This window comes from Schistocerca gregaria, chromosome 1 (genome assembly GCF_023897955.1).
Source record: "Schistocerca gregaria isolate iqSchGreg1 chromosome 1, iqSchGreg1.2, whole genome shotgun sequence".
Lineage (NCBI taxonomy): Eukaryota > Metazoa > Arthropoda > Insecta > Orthoptera > Acrididae > Schistocerca > Schistocerca gregaria.
Window position 1 is genome coordinate 743913892 of NC_064920.1, and position 20035 is coordinate 743933926.

A 20035-nucleotide genomic window follows, 5' to 3' on the forward strand; every position below is an offset into this window, starting at 1 on the left:
AATAACGTACCACGTAGCACGATTGCGCATGCTGAACTCTGTTGGAATGAATTTCGTCACTCGTATGAATAGACCACCACAGTTACGGCATAGTTTTCGTTTCTAATATGTATTCGGAATATCCACGTTCCGAGAAATGTTGGTTTCAGAAGACTCAGTCTGATGTTCACTTCGATAGCCTTCTGGTAATGATATTTCACCTTACTTTACAAGTCACTGGATAGCACTCTACCTCCTGAAATTCTTTGTAGGTAGTTGTTGATGTATGGAATGTGAATATGCTATACTGCAGATGAAATAGTTTGAAGAAAAAAAATATCAACACGGAACTTCTTTTTCTTAAGAGGAATTTCCTTGTCAGTTATCTGAATTGTGTGTATGACTGTAAACACCATTTTAAAGAACCTCATGTATCATTAATTAATATATAAATCTTCACAAATAAATATTAAATTCTGGTGTATAACCATAGACGTACAAGAGCAAAATGGTCGATAACATCGTTCTACACTCGAAGACTCACGTGTTAGTCAACTGCCACAAAATGCTTTTTAATTTACAAAATGGTTCACCCGCACGACTAATTTTCTCTTTATAGATATTAAATATGGAAAAGAATGCATGCGTTTTTTGCCTTAAAAACAGTGGTATCTTTTCTGTCTTATTTCCACTTTTTCTTTTGCTTTCAGTGCTTGTAGTACCATTACCAAAATAGGGCTATACCACTAAAAAGAAGCTCAACTGAATCAGGATATTTAACCACAGAATTAACCATTTTGGAAAAGGTACTATGTAACTGAAAGTACTGACAAATACATATTGGGTCGTTAAGAGCAAGAAAAAGACACGGAAACATAAATTCAAGAGTGAGGATGTTGCTTACGTATAGTATTGGGTTGATGCGTAAGTTCGTAGCGTTTTTCCGTAAGATTAATAAACACAACAGATACACGTAACGGAGACTTTAGTCATCAATAATACATTCTCCTTCACTTCTTACACGACCGGGAGAGCGGTGTACTGACCCCACGCCCCTCCTACCCGCATCCTCCTCTGAGGATGACACAGCGGGTGGATGGTCCCGATGGGCCACTTGTGGCCTGTAGACGGAGTGGCTCTTTTTTTTCACTACTTACAACAGTCTATCACCGCTGGGGTAACTTTCTATTCTGCGACTGTAGAAGTCCTGTGGTCTTGAGGTAAAGATCTCCTCGAGCCATGTTCGGAGAGCATTTTCATCCGGAAATTAAGTTCCTTGAAGGTTTTTCGATATAGAGCAGAAAAGGTTAGGTGAGTAAGGTAGGTCGGAAAGACTTCTCAACCAAACTCTTTTGTAGTGTTTTTTGTCAGTCTAGTAGAAAGTGGGCGGGCGTTATCGCGGAGTAGCATCTCTTCAAGTTGTCATCCTGGTCGTTGTTCTTGGACTGCGTCTGCAAGACATCTCAGTTGTTGACAGTAAATGTCAGCAGTGATTGTTACACCTCGGGGAAGCAATACGTAGTACACCACATCGTCACTGTTCCCCAAGATGCATAACATTATCTTTTTTCGATGCGTGCAGGTTTTTGTACAACGAGTTGCTGCTTTGTATGGGGTCAACCATTCCTTTCTTTTCGGTATTTTAGCATTAAGACCCCATTTCTCGTCACCGGTAACAATACAGGACAGCAATGGTCGGTGTTGTTCAGAAGCCATTTCATGCACATACAGCCATCAGCTGATTTCTGTGATTTTGCCTTAAAGCATGCGATACTTATGCATCAGATTTTTGAACCTTCCTCATTCATCAAAATGTCGAACGATGGTGGAATGATGACAGTTAATCTCATCTGCCATTTCTCGAATACTCTGACGTGGATCATTGCGGATTATTACGTTTTAACGATCTTCTTCAAACCATAAGGCCTTCCCGCACATTCAGAATCGCTAATGTCAAAACAATCCTGCTTAAAACGAGAAATACGTTTTCTTGCTGTGCTCTGTCCAATGGCATTATCCCCATAGACGGTGAAAATGCTTCTAGTTGTCTCCGCTGCTGTCACCCCTCTGTTGAACTCAAATATCGGAAATGTTCCGATTTCTCCACCCAGCACTCCATTTTCTGGGGTGCACATCTCCATTCACTATCTCCAAATGAGAAAATGACAATATGTAAATCCAGATAGCAACAGTGAACTACAAGAAAAAATCGATAAATAAACTCAGTTCAACACGGGATACCAACATGAAAAACAAAAATGCTACGAACTTATGCACCAACCTAATGGTTCACTTACTGCAGGGTGTTTCTAAAATGAATTCAAAAAGTGAGAAGGTAGCACAATAGGCCATAACAAGCAACTTTCACACGGCAATCCATGTCCACATCCATTAGTGTTTGGTAATAGGCGTCATTTACCAGCGTCGCGCGCGCCAGGTAGGTAGGCAGACTGCTCGACGTCCGAGCCGACATGGTAGCAGGTATTCCGGGCGGGACAAAAACAGGGTGTTTCTGTCAGCATTTGTTGGGATACGAAAGCGTCGCGTTTGGCAATGTATATGCCAGTTTGATACGATGTCGCATAGAGGGCGGCACCTGTGCACGCTGCAGAGTCTATTTAGCCCTGCGTCAGTGTGTCTACAAACGAGGACACACTTGTGTTTGGTACTGTGTGGAGCGGACTGGAAATGGAGCGATTCTTGGGAGGAAAGGGTAGACATGCACTATGCTTACGGGGAGTGGATGGAAATGCTCTGGCTGCTCAACGCTTGTACGGTCAGTGATTTCCCAATGGTCGTGTGCCACATCCACGCACTTCCGTCACCATCCATCGTTCCCTATGAGATACAGGTGGGTTGTCCATTGAGAAGTTGTAGTAAGGGCGCAAGTGCATTTTAGGACTACATCGAAACCCAATGCGTTTATTTTACGATGCAGGTGCGAAAGCCAGACGGACGCGGTCGTCAACGCACAGTGCATACATCAGAGTTTGGAGAGGAGGCGTTAGCAATGCTGCACGCCCGTACAAGCTCGCGGAATGTAGCTCGAGAAGTGGGCGTATGCCATTCCACTTTCTGGAGTATGTGGAATGAAGATGATCTGCATCGTTATCCTTTTAAGAAAGTTCAAGCCTTTAACTCAGAACATTTTCCGCATCACATTGACATCTGCCAGTGGTTTTTGCAGAAGTGTGCCATTCAACCTTAATTCCCACACTGTACTTTTTACTGATGAGGCATTATTCACAAGGGAATGTGTGTTCAGCAGCCACAGTCAACATGGGTTGGCACCTGCAAATCCGCACGCCACTTAGGTTACTGGTCACCAAGAGAGCTTCGTCGTAAGTGTTTGGGCGGTTTGGTAGGCGATAATCTGACTGGTCCATACATGCTTCCCTAACGGCTGAACACAAACAGATACATAACCCTCTTAAAGGAAACACTACCAGAGTTATTGGAACACGTATCATCAACTTGTGGCAGCGTCTGTGGTGCCAACGTTCATATACGCACTTCACTCATGCGATGTGAAATCATTTGAATGAGACCTTCGGAGGGAACTGGATAGGATACGGTGGCCCAGCGGATGGCTTGCACGTTCCCCCGGCTTGATGCCCCTTGAGGTTTCGCCTGGAAACACATGAAACTTATCGATACGGATGAAAAGCTGATAGTGCGAATTACGGTAGCCTCTGATGCCATACCCTCTTTGCATGGGTTGTTTGAACGGGAGCGGCAATCACTCAGGCGTTGTTGCACAGTATGCATTCAAGCAATAGGGCGTAATTTCGAGCAGTGTTTCTAAGCGTTTGCAAATAAAGATCGCGAAACGTCAACACCACCTCTCTTTTACCTTGACGTCACACATCAATTGAAAACGTTGCCCCGAAGACCTGCTACTATGTCCACTTTGGTGGTGAGGTGTTTGCCTATTTTCCCGGTCGCACGCGACGCTATTAAATGGCGCCTAGCGCCGAATGCTATGGGAAGCGCACATGGGTTACTATGTAGAAGTTGCTTGTTATGACCCACTCTACAGGTCTCTCATTTTTTATATTCGTTTTAGAAACACCCTATACAGGATGAGTCACTAACTATTTCCAAAAGTATGATAAGAACTGAAAAGTTTGTGGGGCAGAAGTTGCGTGGGACAACGGGAGCCATAATATGACGTTGGTATGCGCGCTGTAGCCAACCTTTAAATCCTAAGAGAGTACTGCCAACTCTCAATATCTTTGAAGCGACTACACCTAGCAACAAAAAACCCACTTCATATTGTGGCCCTCTTTGTCCTATGCAACATTCGCGCCACAAACGTTTCAGTTACTATCGTACTTTCGGAGTTATTCTTGGTGGCAATAGTTAGTGACTCAACCTGTATATCACAGACAGGCGTTTGGCTTGTTTGTGAAAGGTGCTGAAATAGAAGATTTAAACTATTTCATTAGCAATGTGAGATCAAACTCTGATTAGTCTGTCTTTTTTTCTTTTATCGTAAGCATGACGTTTTATCAATACAATTGTTGTATAAAATGGTTACGGTGAACGTTTCACGTTATATCTTACCTATGTAAAAGACTTCCATAGTATACACAGCTCCCTGGAAAGGAGGTGACGAAATTCCACTGATTACCATTGCAGCGAGATATTAAAGTTATTGACACCCATTCTAACTTCCACTCATCATACAACTGTTCAGGAATTTATTTGTTAATTTGCAGCCCTTGGTTACAAATGTTGTCCTCAGACACTGGATTCAGTCAAGAACGACTATCGTCTGGGATGTTCGTAACTGGTTGACATAGATAGTGCTGAAAATAATGAAGAAATTTTTATAGGTTTTGTATCACTGCGTGAATTAGCGCCGCTATGTCGCAGATCCTCTCGTTTGTTAACTTTTGTCAAACAATTGATGATAGGTGTAGTCGATCTGTCTAAACGTGCTATCGTTACTATATTTACGCATGTCCCTGCAGAAGGTATTGTATCTATCGGGTGATCAATTCTCTCCAAAAATTATAACATTGTTTTGGAACGTGCTGTCCATTAATTACTTTTTATAAAATGGTAAATATTCATTCGCATAGGCTTCAACGGTTCAACCTTTTTTTTTATCGTTTTGAGTTTGGTACCCATTTAATCTGGCGTCATGACAGGTAGATGTTGCATAGTTTCATTGAACACATACCACCATAAAGTTTACAGTGGAAATGGAGAAAGGAAACGTGCTCTTCTCAAGACGTTTTGACTGACCGGAATCCATACGGTGCACTTGGCTACTGTGTGTATCGTAAACGAGCAACACAGACCGGTGTCAAAACGGGCACAGCATCCGTCATCCCATCCAAAATCCATTTACCTGAAAGCATATCAAATGAGAACCATATCGGTGACAAAAACCCATGTAATGTTTTTGTTCAGACAAAATTCATATCGACCACGGAACATCAAGTCAAAGCTGTCTGGAATGCGTAGCCACACGCCCGGTCGGTTAACACAATAACGTCAGGAAATTGTATTCCTTCCGTCTGTGAACTAAACCGTTTCTCAGCTTGCTAAGAAGATAAAAAAGATGTTGTTCCCTGTGAAGACTATTCAGAGCCACCGACTCCCAAATATTTGCTCTTGATAGTTTTTTATATCAAAGTGCAACGGCAGCGATCGCATTTAACACTATAATAGAGCAGTTGTCGACGGTGCTTCTTGGTCCGCACAGCAGCACCGAAAACCGGCCCCACAGTCATCAGGCAGATACTGCTCAGAAAATGGTTGAAAAGTCTGAAACCGGTTGCTAGAATAAATAAATAAATAATTATTGTGATCTGGATTGACTGTTTCTCGTACATTATGTATGCTTAACATTCCGTGTTAATGTCATAGCAGTTCCGTGCAACTGTCTATTCAAACTACTTTCCAGCGCTGGTCGCAGGGTAAACCATTACATCTTTCACTCCTGTGGAATGTATCACCGCTCTCGTGATGCAGATGGTAGTGGATATTACAGAAAACTTGAATTACATGTAGGTGAACGTGATTCTAAGGATACTTTATAAAACGTTTTTGTCCTTATTTACAAAAATTTTTCAGAAAACGAATGTTTGTACAGTAATGCCTAACTGCTACTCAATTTTTCGTGCTCGTATCTCTCTGTCAACAAAAGCCCTACAAAAATTATTTCATAATGCAACTTCGCGACCGACTAACTTCTACTTGAAGGTCTTTAAAAAAAAATAAAAAAAATCGCCTGGGCATGACCTACAACTGAGTGCATCTGAGCCTAAAAAGAACAAGTAATGAATTATGTACAAACAACATTAAATAAAGAGCTAACTTATTACAGGGAGGTGAGCGCCAATGAGAAATGTATGAGAATACGACTGGAGTATAGTCACGAAAGAATGTTAATGTCAGTAGCACACTATCTGTATGTGAGTATTTAGCCTTGGAAATTTAAGAAGGGGCTACATAGGTTGCATCTCCTGCAGCTTCATTAGATATCTCTGGAGAGAAGTTACTGCAACTGTATTGTGTCGATATATGGACTGATCTAAAGACCGGAAAAAAGTATCCCCCATGGTACACAAAACAGGTCCGAACGCTGTTGCAGAGGCAACGGAAAAAAGCATGCGAAGTTCAGAAGAACGCGAAATCCCGAAGATCGGCTAAAATTTACAAACGCGCGAAATTTGGCACGGACTTCAATGCGAGATTCCTTTATTAGGTTCCACAACGAAACATTGTCTCGAAATTTGGTAGAAAATCCAAAGAAATTCTGGTCGTATGTAAAGTACACAACCGGCAAGATGCAGTCAATACCTTCGCTGCGCAATGCCGATGGTACTGTTATCGACGACTGTGCCGCTAAAGCGGAGTTATTGAACTCAGTTTTCCGAAATTCCTTCACCAGGGATGACGAATGGAATATTCCAGAATTTGAAACACGAACAGCTGCTAGCATGAGTTTCTTAGAAGTAGACACCTTAGGGGTTGCGAAGCAACTCAAATCGCTTGATACAGGCAAGTCTTCAGGTCCAGATTGTATATCGATTAGGTTCCTTTCAGATTACGCTGATACAATAGCTCCCTACTTATCAATCATATACAACCGCTCGCTCACCGATAGATCTGTACCTACAGATTGGAAAATTGCGCAGGTCGCACCAGTGTTTAAGAAGGATAGTAGGAGTAATCCATCGAACTACAGACCTCTATGAAACTTCCTGACAGATTAAAACTGTGTGCCCGACCGAGGCTCGAACATGGGACCTTTGCCTTTCGCGGGCAAGTGCTCTACCATCTGAGCTACTGAAGCACGTCTCACGCCCGGTCCTCACAGCTTTACTTCTGCCAGTATCTCGTCTCCTACCTTTCAAACTTTACAGAAGCTCTCCTGCGAACTATGCAGAACTAGCACTCCTGAAAGAAAGGATACTGCGGAGACATTTCTTAGCCACAGCCTGAGGGATGTTTCCAGAATGAGATTTTCACTCTGCAGCGGAGTGTGCGCTGATATGAAACTTCCTGACAGATTAAAACTGTGTGCCCGACCGAGACTCGAACTCGGGACCTTTGCCTTTCGCGGGCAAGTGCTCTACCATCTTAGCTACCGAAGCACGACTCACGCCCGGTCCTCACAGTTTTACTTCTGCCAGTATCTCGTCTCCTACCTTCCAAACTTTACAGAAGCTCTCCCGCAGTATCCTTTCTTTCAGGAGTGCTAGTTCTGCTTGGTTCGCAGGAGAGCTGCTGTAAAGTTTGGAAGGTAGGAGACGAGATACTGGCAGAAGTAAAGCTGTGAGGACCGGGCGTGAGTCGTGCTACGGTAGCTAAGATGGTAGAGCACTTGCTCGCGAAAGGCAAAGGTCCCGAGTTCGACTCTCGGTCGGGCACACAGTTTTAATCTGTCAGGAAGTTTCATATCAGCGCACACTCCGCTGCAGAGTGAAAATCTCATTCTACAGACCTCTATCATTGACGTCGGTTTGCAGTAGGGTTTTGGAGCATATACTGTATTCAAACATGATGAATCACCTCGAAGGGAACGATCTACTGATACGTAATCAGCTTGGTTTCAGAAAACATCGTTCTTGTGCAACGCAGCTAGCTCTTTATTCGCACGAAGTAATGGCCGCCATTTACAGGGGATCTTAAGTTGATTCCGTATTTCTAGGTTTCCGGAAAGCTTTTGACACCGTTCCTCACAAGCGACTTCTAATCAATCTTAGGTTGTTAGCAGATGATGCTGTAATTTACCGTCTAGTAAGGTCATAAGAAGACCAGTATCAGTTGCAAAGCGATTTAGAAAAGATGGCTGTGTGGTGTGGCAGGTGGAAGTTGACGCTAAATAACGAAAAGTGTGAGGTGATCCACATGAGTTCCAAAGGAAATCCGTTGGATTTCGATTACTCGATAAATATTACAATTCTCAAGGCTGTCAGTTCAACTAAGTACCTGGATGTTAAAATTACGAACAGCTTCAGTTGGAAAGACCACATAGATAATATTGTGGGGAAGGCGAGTCAAAGGTTGCGTTTCTTTGGCAGGACACTTAGAAGAGGCAACAAGTCCACTAAAGAGACAGCTTACACTACACTCGTTCGTCCTCTGTAAGAATATTGCTGCGCGGTGTGGGATCCTTACCAGGTGGGATTGACGGAGGACATCGAAAGGGTGCAGGAAGGGCAGCTCGTTTTGTATCATCACGTAGTAGGGGAGAGAGTGTGGCAGATATGATACTCGAGTTTTGATGGAAGTCATTAAAGCAAAGACGTTTTTCGTCGCGGCGAGATCTATTTACGAAATTTCAGTCACCAACTTTCTCTTCCGAATGCGAAAATATTTTGTTGAGCCCAACCTACATAGGTAGGAATGATCATAAAAATAAAATAAGAGAAATCAGAGCTCGAAAAGAAAGGTTTAGGTGTTCGTTCTTCCCGCGCGCTGTTCGGGAGTGGAATGGTGGAGAGATAGTATGATTGTGGTTCGATGAACCCTCTGCCAAGCACTTAAATGTGAATTGCAGAGTAATCATGTAGATGTAGATGTATCTCTTTTTGTACAATAACAGCTCACTCAACTCCAGTGATATTTTATCTTTGGAACCAACCTCTGTTCGGCTGGCCTCTAGGCGTTCTCATTGTGTGTGCGACTTGTGCATAATACGGTCTAAATGGACACGGAGATTGAAGATTCTTCTAGAATTGTAAAACTAAAAATTACCTTGTAATCATTTTTCGTCAAATGGAACAGCAGGGCATACTAAAAAGCAACGAAAGTTGCCAGTAAATAGTTCGAGACGAAGACTTCGAGATGATGAATCAGTAGTAATAATACGCCCAGAGATAGAAGTTTGCTGAACGCGAAAGGGAAAGGAGACAGAAATCTAATGTGGAATACTTTGCTGCGAGACCTGATGGCAGACACATTAATGTCTGCTGAGAGGCAGGTCAACAGTCAGCATCACTGTTAGTAACGCCTGGAGCAGTCCAGAGACACAACAGTCATTTTTGACCATCTCTCGTGAAAGCCGCGAGTCAGTTATGGCAGTAATTGACCACTCTGTACCTGGCAATGACATACAGTAATGCATTCCTACGGACGTCAGCTAGTGCAAGTAATAATTCACACGCAGAAAAGTGGCCCAGAGGTCTTTATTTAATAGAATGGGCTTATTTCCGTACTGCTTCGGTCTGTGAAATAGATACATGTTGATTGTTTTCAGAATACGCCATTAAGTATGTGAAGGGCGACTATGATAAATTTAGCTGTGGCCAAGAATAGAAAACTATGTTGTAAATGAAAGCAATGATAATGTATTTTAATTACGTCACTTCAGTTGGTACACATAAGCCGTTTTATTGACTGTAGATGCCACACTTAAATGTGCTGTGTATATAAATTGTTTTCACAAACTGTATGCATAAAAATCGGTAAGAATGTAAGTCAACTTCCCAAAGAGGCTTAACAAAACTAGCACTACACACGTGGTTGATTGTGGTCTCTTTAGACAGCTCCGCGAGCCTGTACTATCTCAGATCAGTGTTGTCTTGCAGTGTAGTCATTGGGTGGCGAGCAATAGTAGGTATAACAATTATTTACTGTATATTTATAAAGAGAGTATTCCACTCTACAGCTGAGAGTGGTCTGTAATATAGCTTTCTGAGTGGAATGGGACTCAAATAGCAAAGCTGCTGCGATTGTCGTGGTTAAAGCAATGGACACTTTTTTGGCTAGAGAGAAATTCAAATCTCAGTTCGGCCAATCAGTTTTAAGTTTGCCGTGTTTCCTCCAATTCGATTGAAGGGAATCCTTGATAATTCCAGTGAAAAGAACTCGACCTGTTTCCATTCCCTTCATTGTTCATCCTAAGTCTCTTTTCCGGCAGTAATGACCTCGTCGTCGACGGTACGCCAAACTCCAATCTTTTTTACTTTTTTGTTACTGCCAGCCGTTCTAATTTAATTATGTTTTACATCCCAAAGCTTGAATACAGCAGCAGTATTTTCAAAACTCCGTAGTGAAAATTGTTTGCAAAATTATAGGTGCATCAATCCTTTCCGTCAGTCTGCACAAAATTAGTTTCTGGTTTCATACTCGGAAGGAAGGCATTCGAATTCAGTTTTTGGTCAGTTTGACTACATTGATTCAGGCGAATGTCGGAATCATTCCTAATATAAGACCACTTTTAGATATTATTCATTATGTATAAATTGATAAAGTGAAAATTTCACTCTGCAGAAGTGTATGCTCTGTGAGACTACTTTCTGAGAAGATAAAACTGTGATGTTCCGTTTTTAATGGTCTTGGCGTACACGAGATATTACCTCTGAGCTTCCTTAATTTCTTTTTTTGCAAGTATTAGGCTGTTAGTACCAAGCGAGGTTCTTTAACTCTACTACACATTCGAAATGGTCCCAAAGCAAATCATGTAGGTTTGCAGTAAAACATAAATTTGTTATTTTTAAATGACATCATATTCGCGGTTGATTGTAGAAATTATTTATTTCACAATTGCTGGCCTTTGGACCATTTTTAAGCAGACTTTAAAGTCATTCGACATGTATACATGTCACCGTCAGTAGTGAAAAGGCTTGTTTTTGACGATGTCATAAATACCTGTAGGAGGATTTTAAAGGCTGACGTGTGCTGAAGCAAAATCTTTTGCAGTACCATTTGAAAATGGACCAAAGGCCTCAATTGCCATTGTCAAATAAATAGTTTCTAGAGTTAACGGGGAATATGAGGTCCTTTAAAAAAAATCTACGTGACTGTTAATCCCGAACATGAGAAGTTAATCACAAATCCATTAAGAAGCTAATTCCGAAACAGTTAAGTGACAAAAGAAAATCGTAGACAAGGGTCATTTCTAAACAGTCTTCTTTATGTAGGACATGCTCAGAGTTTTTCGATAATTGGCTCTGAGCGCTATGGGACTCAACTGCTATGGTCATCAGTCCCCTAGAACTTAGAACTACTTAAACCTAACTAACCTAAGGACATCACACAACACCCAGTCATCACGAGGCAGAGAAAATCCCTGACCCAGTCGGGAACCGAACCCGGGAACCCGGGCGTGGGAAGCGAGAACGCTACCGCACGTCCACGAGCTGCGGACTTTTCGATAATTATTATAGAAATTAATGAAACGGCTTCTTTCGCATTTCTGATGAAGACAGCTGCAAAACAAGTGAACTTCAGCAGGAACAAGGTACAACCACTAGAAGAAAGTGCACTGTTGTTTTAGTCAAACATTCACTCTATTAATTTATTATGAATATGTGGAACCAACAGTACATTGCAACATACACAAATGAATATGTCGAGTGAAACATATTATCATGTATAAGCGAGAATGTGATGAAGAGTATGTGAGTGAGGAGGCCGTCAGGGGGAGCAGGAGGGGCGGCTGGTGGAGCGGTCTGCCTTGCACGTCTGCCCGGGGCGGCACTTGGTGTTGCCGCAGTAGACGCCGCTGCCGCTGCCGCCGGAACCTGCAACAACACCGCCACTCACATTATGTCACGACATTCACCACGCTCCCCAAACATCCAGTTGTGGAGAGCATTATTCATGTACACGAAGACACAACTAGCTGATCAAAAGTATCCGGACACCCTATGAAATGCGGCATTGGCCGCTAGATTTCACGAGAGGTGGATCTGACAGTATAAAAGGAGGTGGGGAGTGTTGTGTTGTCAGTAGACAAGTAGTGACAGCAGCCTGGGTGGTCAGGAGAGTGCAGTGACTTCGAACGTGGAGTAGTCATTGGATGGCACCAGATTAGCGGATCCATCAGGGAGGTTTCAACCCTTCTAAAGGTGCCCATATACACTCATGCTCATAAATGGAGGATAATTGCAGAATGTGGTGCCACACAACACGGCACTACACAAAAGTGGCGCTAATAGCATAGGCACACAGGGAACACACACGACGCAGATCTGTAAGTCCACGGTATTGGTGATAAGTTGAGAAAACCGTCCCGAAACACATGTGCTACAAAACACCACTGTTTCCTGCGCATGTACTCCGTCATTAATATGGGATATGATCGCCATGCACACGCACACAGGCCGCAAAACAGGTTGGCATAATCTGGATCAGGTGGTCGAGCAGCTGCTGGGGTACAGCTTCCCATTCTTGCACCAGTGCCCCTCGGAACTCCTGAAGTGTCGTAGGGGTTTGAAGACGTGCAGCGATACGTCGACCGAGAGCATCTCAGGCGTGCTCGATGGGGTTTAGGTCTGGAGAACAGGCAGCCCACTCCGTTCCCCTGATATCTTCTGTTTCAAGGTACTCATGGCAACTCGGTAGGGCTGTGCGTTATCATCCATGAAGAGGACGGTAGCACCCACTGCACCCCTGAAAAGGCGGACATACTGGTGCAAAATGACGTCCCGATACACCAGACTTGTTACAGTTCCTCTCTCAAAGACATGCAGGGGTGGACGTGCACCAATCATAATCCCACTCGACACCATCAATCCACCATCTCCATACAGGTTCCTTTCAAGGACATTAAGGGGTTGATTCCTGATTCACGCCAAATGAAAACCCGACGAGAATCACTGTTCAGACTATACCTGGACTCGTCCGTGAACATAACCTGGGACCACTGTTCCAATGAGTATGTACTGTGTTCTTGACACCAAACTTTACGAGCTCTCCTGTGACCAGGGGTCAGTGGAATGCACCTTGCAGGTCTCCGGGCGAATAACCTGGAGTAAGGTCCCGAGCAAGGCTAGCTGCAGTATTCCGTGGCCGTCTGCGGGCACTGATGGTGAGATATCGGTCTTCTTGTGTGTTGCACACTGTGGACGTCCCGTACGGTAGCGCCTGGACACGTTTCCTGTCTGCCGGAGTCGTTGCCATAATCTTGAGATCACACTTTGTCGCACACGGAGGGCCCGTGCTACGACCTGCTGTGTTTGACCAGCCTTCAGTCGCCCTAGCATTCTAAACCTCATATCGTCATCAATATGTGTTGTTTGAGCCATTTTCAACACGCAGTCACCATCAGCACGTCTTAAAATGTCTGCACATTTACTTGCTTCACCGTACTCTGACATGCACCAACATACCTGTGCGTATGTGGACTGCTGCCAGCGCCACCGTGCGACGACCGCTGGTCAAATGCACCGCATGGTCATACCCCGAGGTGATTTAAACCCGCAAACCACCCACCAGAGAGTTGTTTCACCATGTATCAGCATTATCCTTAATTTATGACCATGAGTGTAGACTTTGGTGATCTGATTGTGGAGTGGAATCGAGAAGGAACAACAGCAGCTAAAGCAAGATCACGCAAATCTCATGTGTTGACCTACACAGACCGTTGGCATTGCAGAGGGTGGTCGTAAAAAAAAAATCGCGTGAAATCGGCGGAAAGAATCATTCTTGAATTAAAAAGTGGCATCAGCAGTCCAGGTAGCATAATAACTGTGCATAGTAAATTAAAAAAATGAGGTACCACGGTCGAGCATATCCTCACAAGCCAAACATTTCTTTAGTCAATATTAAACGGTCTTGCGATGGTATAAAGAATGGAAAACTGGAAACTAGTCATTTGGTGTGATGGATTACGCTGTACCCTGTGGCAATCCAATGGAAGGGTTTGGATTTGGCGAATGCCTGTAGAACGTTACTTCCCATCAGGGTGTACTGCCTACAGTGAAGTAAGGAGGGGTGGTGGTGGTACTGTATGGGGGATTTTCGTGGTTCCAGAGTGGTTCCCTTACTGCTCCTAAGGAAACGCTAAATGTGCAAGGATATGAACACATTTTACAGAATTGTGTACTGGATACAGTAGAGGAACAGTTCGTAGATGATGATTCTGTCAGAATGACAATGCACGCCGTCATACAGCAGCGTAGTGAGGCAATGATTTGTGGACAGCAATACTCCAGAAATGAACTGGCCTCCCAGTCGCTACCTGAAACCAATTGGAGACATCTGGGCTCAGCTACAACGTCGACTTCGTTCCAGCCCGCTGTGTCCAACATAACTAACTTCTCTGGTTGCGAGTGTTGAGAAAGAATGGGCTGTCATTCCTTTACAGACATCCAGACACCTCAATGAAACGCCCCCATCAGGGTTCAAGCGTCGTAAAGGTGAAGTGTGGACAAGCCCCGTTTTAATGTCCACCATGAGTATCGGAATACGTTTGATCGAATGGCGTATTTAGCAACAATCCGGTCCAACATAAAGACTTTAATTAGAGGTACCAATTTTGGTTGATTTGTCGCAACGACTCAAAAGATGTTTCACTCTCTCTTCCTTGTGTTTTAGAAACAACTTCATAAAACAAATACACTGCCGGAAAAAAATGCGATACCCTCAAGGACAAGTTCATTTTATTGACAAGAGAGATGACATTGTATGTGTGTATGATAACAAATGAAACACGCATGTCACAGTAGAGAAGCATAATTACGCATTGTATCCCTCCGGCGGCAACGCAGGTATGTATTGTCTCATGCAACGATCATAACGGTACCAAATGGCGTCCTGCGACAGATTGTACCAAGCATCTTGCGCCTTTTGTTGCAATGGTTCTTTCAGACCCTGGAGTACCATACATGTCCAATTGGCGAGAGATCTGCTGATCTTGCTGGCCAGAGCAGTTGTTGTACACCACGAAGAGCACAATGCGTCGCAGCAGACGTATGTGGACGTGCATTATCCTGCTGAAAAAGCACATCACCTTCCTGTCGAAGAAATGGTAGTAGCACGGGGATAACAGCCTCTGAAATGTAATGGGCATTGGCCACTTTACCCTGCAGAAACATAAAATCTGACCTCGAGTTTTAACTGATAGTTAACTATGCACGCAACGTCTCATATTGACCTTCCAAGGCATGCTGGAAGACTGAAGAGCCTAGACAAACCATGTTGTCCTGGTCATGATTGGTGAAACGGTGCCCTCTAGTGAACTCTAATGAGAATACAGGTATTTTACCTCCATTACACAAGCGCTGTATGTAGGGATTTCCTGTGGACAAAGAAATACAAACTATCCAACGCATGAGGGGGATACAAAACTTTTTTGAGCAACATATGTACTTCTTATACATTTTGGCTCTGTCTACACCCCGATCACATAGTCAACAACAGTAGTGCATGCATTCTTGATTCAGATCATCAATTTCAATTCAGCTGCAGTTCCAAATTTATCTATACCTTTCACAATAGTAGTTGTCATACTTACATTGATCTACATCCAACTCTCATACCAGCAGCCTACATGTGTTCTCACAATATTTAGTTCTCTTCTTCTTCATCTCAGTGACATTATTATCAGTAGTGACCGTATTTGCTACTAACCGCACTAGCCGGTCAGCAAGTATCGGTGACTCCACCACCGCAACCTGATGCCTTCTAGACATCTATAAGTAGCACCATATTCACATTGTGTGAGCAATGAATCAGTAAACAATGTGTACATGAACATTGCCACTCCATAAAACCATAACTACACTAAAATCTCAAATTTAAAATTATTTTAATGTTCTTTTTTTTAATTTTCATTTCGCTTTAACCTTGATTGTGCAACGCTCATTCTGCAGCCCAGATTAGAAGCAAGGGCACAATGTTCCAGAGAGGCCATTCTCGACGTGTAGATAGAGTACCCATGCAGCACAATTGGTCAGCATGGCTCCAAATATAACAGTCGTATTTCTACTTCTGTTAATTTCTCTACCAAGCACAGTGCACCTACAAAGCTGATCTTTCAGTAGGAATGACTGATACAGCACAGAAATCCCTAAATACCTCAATGGCATCAAAAAGAAAACTGAAATGAGAAAAATATAAAATTACAAAGGGACAGCATTTGCAGCCACCACTTACACTTAGGAGACGGAATTGTAAGTAGTCAACAGACATGTACAAAAACTAAAAAAACTGTCCTATTTCCTGAACTCGTCATGCCTTTTAGTGGGAGGAAAAAGGAGATCAGGATCTTTCTCCCATTTATCCTCAGACAAGTTGGGTGCCTCAAATTTGGGATCTAAGTGAACCGTCCATCCTTTCTAACTTTCCTCAACCTATTCCTCTTCTTTCCCTGAAGAAGGAACTAACATCTCTTAAAGCTAGGATATTTTTTCCGCTGTTATGCGTGTTATTGGCAATAGTTAGATTTCACGTTCTGAAGGTAACTGATGGTCAACCATTCTCCTATGTAACTGAACGTTTAGCTGACCTGGTCAAACATGTCATGACACTCTATAGATTGACCTCTTCTACTGACAAAATGATGTTAGCTGCTGATTCCTTCAGATCACAGTCCATGCAACCACTTCCAATATAGCAGTTTTGTTGAGTTAACGATCAACAAGTTTAGCATGGACGCTGACAAAATTGTATGGAAATAGAAAATCACACTACAGAATTACTCATATAATTTTAATCAACAAGGTAATATAATGACAATGTCATTTGCAGATGATCAGTTTTTGGTTTCGAACTGTGGGGATGGAATGCAGGGAGCTGCCTAAGAGCTACACGACTTGTATCAGGTATATAACATGTCCGTATCAATACAAAAAAGTCATGGTGTTATGTGGGTAAAAAACAGTAAGGACAACAATGCTAACAGAAAACAATGTCATAGAGCAAGTACCAGGTGGTTATAATTAAGGTGCAGCTATGTGTGGTGGTCCAGTGTGGGCGGTAGTCGTCACATGGCAACAAAACTTGGCAGGAATGCTAATGCTTTAATGTGGAACCGAGTTCCAATTGTAGCCACCAGGTGCAAATTAGCACTCTACACTGTTTATATGATGATATGACATCTACACTGTTATTTGATAAGCCATAAGTGAGTAAAGAGTATGGCAATTGAGAAGAGAGACTGTGAGCTGTTAGTGAAACACTTTTATGTGAACAGCAACAATTACAGTGCTCCATTAAGGGAGTATTCCTGACTGTAAGGTCTGAGGAGAGGCCCAATGTCATTAATTGGTTTAAAGAAGATAATAAAGAAATTCAAAAACATGGGTGAACTTGGTGTGGCACCTGGAAGAGGAATGTATCCCTTCCCACTGCCAGTTGTTGACAAGATTGCTGTTGCTGTAACTGACCATGCAACATGGGCCCAGGTAGTGCTAGTCCTCTTCCAGTGTCACAAGAATTGTCCATCCCATGGTCAACAGTACATTAAGTTTTTCTGTCTGTTTTACACTGGTACCCGTTCAAGATCCAAATGGTGCAGCAACTGAAACCTTATGATCTGCATAATGTTCTGAATTTGCTCTTCAGTTTCTGGTATGGATGAAGGATGATGACAGGTGCTGGGTTATATTCTGTGGAGTGGCGAGGCACACATTACACTACAGGGTGCCGAATTTAAGGTAATGTGAAAATGCATGTTATGGTTGAGGAGCCATTGCATGTGACTGTGTGGTGTCTATTCCCCAAGCACCTTTATTCTTGGTCTGTACTTCTTTGAAGATAATACACCCACAGAGCTTGCCATGTGCACCATGATGTCTGCAAGTTATCCGCATCTCATTTTACAGCGTGCGATTCCTGCTTTGGAAGAGCACAACTGTGTGGAAACTACTTTTTCATTCAAGATAAGGGCAACACACCATGTCACTCACCCAGTGAAAGATCCGCTTAATGCAGCCTTCCACAAATGTGGCCTGCAAGATCATCTGATTTGAATCCATGTAACTTTTGGTCCTGGGGATATTTAAAAGGATGAGTAGCTGCGTTTTCATTTCATCACCCCATAGACTTTTAGTGATCATGGTGTCATATAGAGGAGACCAGTATAAAAAAGACAAAACAGGGAAGTTCTATTACATAAACATTACCATTAAAACATCTCTCCAAAATAAAGAACAGAAACTTATCTTAAATTTGTAAATTTATATCTGTACCGACATTGCTATATGGGAATGAATTTAGGGTAATGAAAAAAAGATAAAATAAGATTATAGCCCAATGAAAGAAAATTTCTCTGGAACATAGTAGGAAACACAAAGTTAGACTGTAAAAGTAGTATAGATATCAGGAAGAAATTGAAAATATTTGATGCAGATGAAATGTTTGAAGAAAATACGCAAAAATCCCGTAGGTTGTGAATTGAGGACTCAAGATAACCACTCAATTTTTGACAATATGTGCAGTAAATTTAAAGATGCTTGGAAGGCCAACAAAAAGATGGAGGGACCAAATGTTGCTGCAAGAAGTCTAACAAGACAAAAAAAAGAAATTTTGGACAGTATTATGCAATGTTGGGACAATTAATGCCACAATATCTGTGCAGATTAGAATTATAAATTTTCTCTAGTACATTGTACAATGAGTAGATACATACAGGATGATTCGGATAATTTATCCCAAACATTTGCAGAACTGTTTAAGATATCATAATTCTGATTACACCCTTACACATAATTAGAATGTCCTCACTAAGCGACATAGTCTCTATTCACAGCTGTATTCGTTGCAGAATTATTGTTATCGACGTTTCTTTAACAAAAATGGGACTGTAGTAATTTCTGCTGTTAATATCATAACTCAAAAAGAGACAAACTAAACGGGGTTTCGTTCTTCAAAATCCGTCTACTAGTTTCACAACAATTACAATGTTTATAACTTAGGATTTACATGTTTTGATCATGAAACGAATCGCTATCTTATACAGGAGTTCGCGGTTCCATACTCAAATCAGGGAATACAGCACGCTTGATGATCAGAAAACAGGTTGTTGCCTCACTGCGATACCAGTGTAAAAGTCGCACAGAGGAAATGTAGCTACATTTCCTGGAAAGACTTGCAGGATTTTCACCAACTAAAGGACTATCAGTCTTTTACCAGCACTCAGTAAAGTCTTCAAACAGCTTCACTTACGCCACCTTCCACAACATGTTGAGACAGACAGCTGCTGCCATGGGTACAGCTCAGCTTCCGACATCACCACAAGCTGACACATCAACTGTTTCGACTTGTGGAAGAGATAGTGGGTGCAACTGAATGCCGGGAGTGTTTTGGAATCATATTCCTTGATGTAACAAAAGCGTACGACTTCATTTGACATCAGGGCTTCCCTACAAGCTTTCGGATGTGGGAGCCCTCTTCCACAAGTACGCCTACTCTGATCCTTTCTAACTCGGTGGGTGGATTTCAAGTGTTCAGAATGATCCAGCGTTCCACAAGGGTTCGCCCTTGGACTGTTGCTGTACACAAAGTACACAGTGGACACACCTAGAAAGGTCCGAGTCCAGTATTCCCTATATGCCGAAATATGGCGCTCAGCAATTCTTGTATCAATCCATAGAGGACTTGGTTCAGTGGATCACTAAATGACATCTTAAGTTCAACAGTGAAAGACGTAAGCCATTTGGTTGCTCATCGACAAACACTTCAGCACTACCATTGTTCACTATCTGTAGAATATCTGTGTCGTGGGGCACCATAGACAAGTACTTGGGCATTACCAATGATTTCCATCTCGCTTGGAAGTAACGTATCAAGAACTTTTGCCAAACAGCCACGGGAAGACTGGTATAGTAGTTCCTCAACCCTCAGAACACGATTCCACATCAAT

The 20035-nt window shown here is 42.6% G+C and overlaps 1 protein-coding gene across 1 annotated transcript in view; it reads right to left on the reverse strand.

Annotated features, from left to right (window-relative positions):
• Window positions 1–11713: 11713 nt before the first annotated feature.
• The window catches only part of LOC126267554 (waprin-Rha1), a 169128-nt gene continuing 160806 nt past the window's right edge, over window positions 11714–20035 (reverse strand). The window contains exon 4 of the mRNA XM_049972859.1: window positions 11714–11969. Within this exon, the coding sequence (XP_049828816.1) occupies window positions 11863–11969 (107 nt within the window). The 3' untranslated portion in view covers window positions 11714–11862. The remainder of the gene's footprint in view (window positions 11970–20035) is intronic.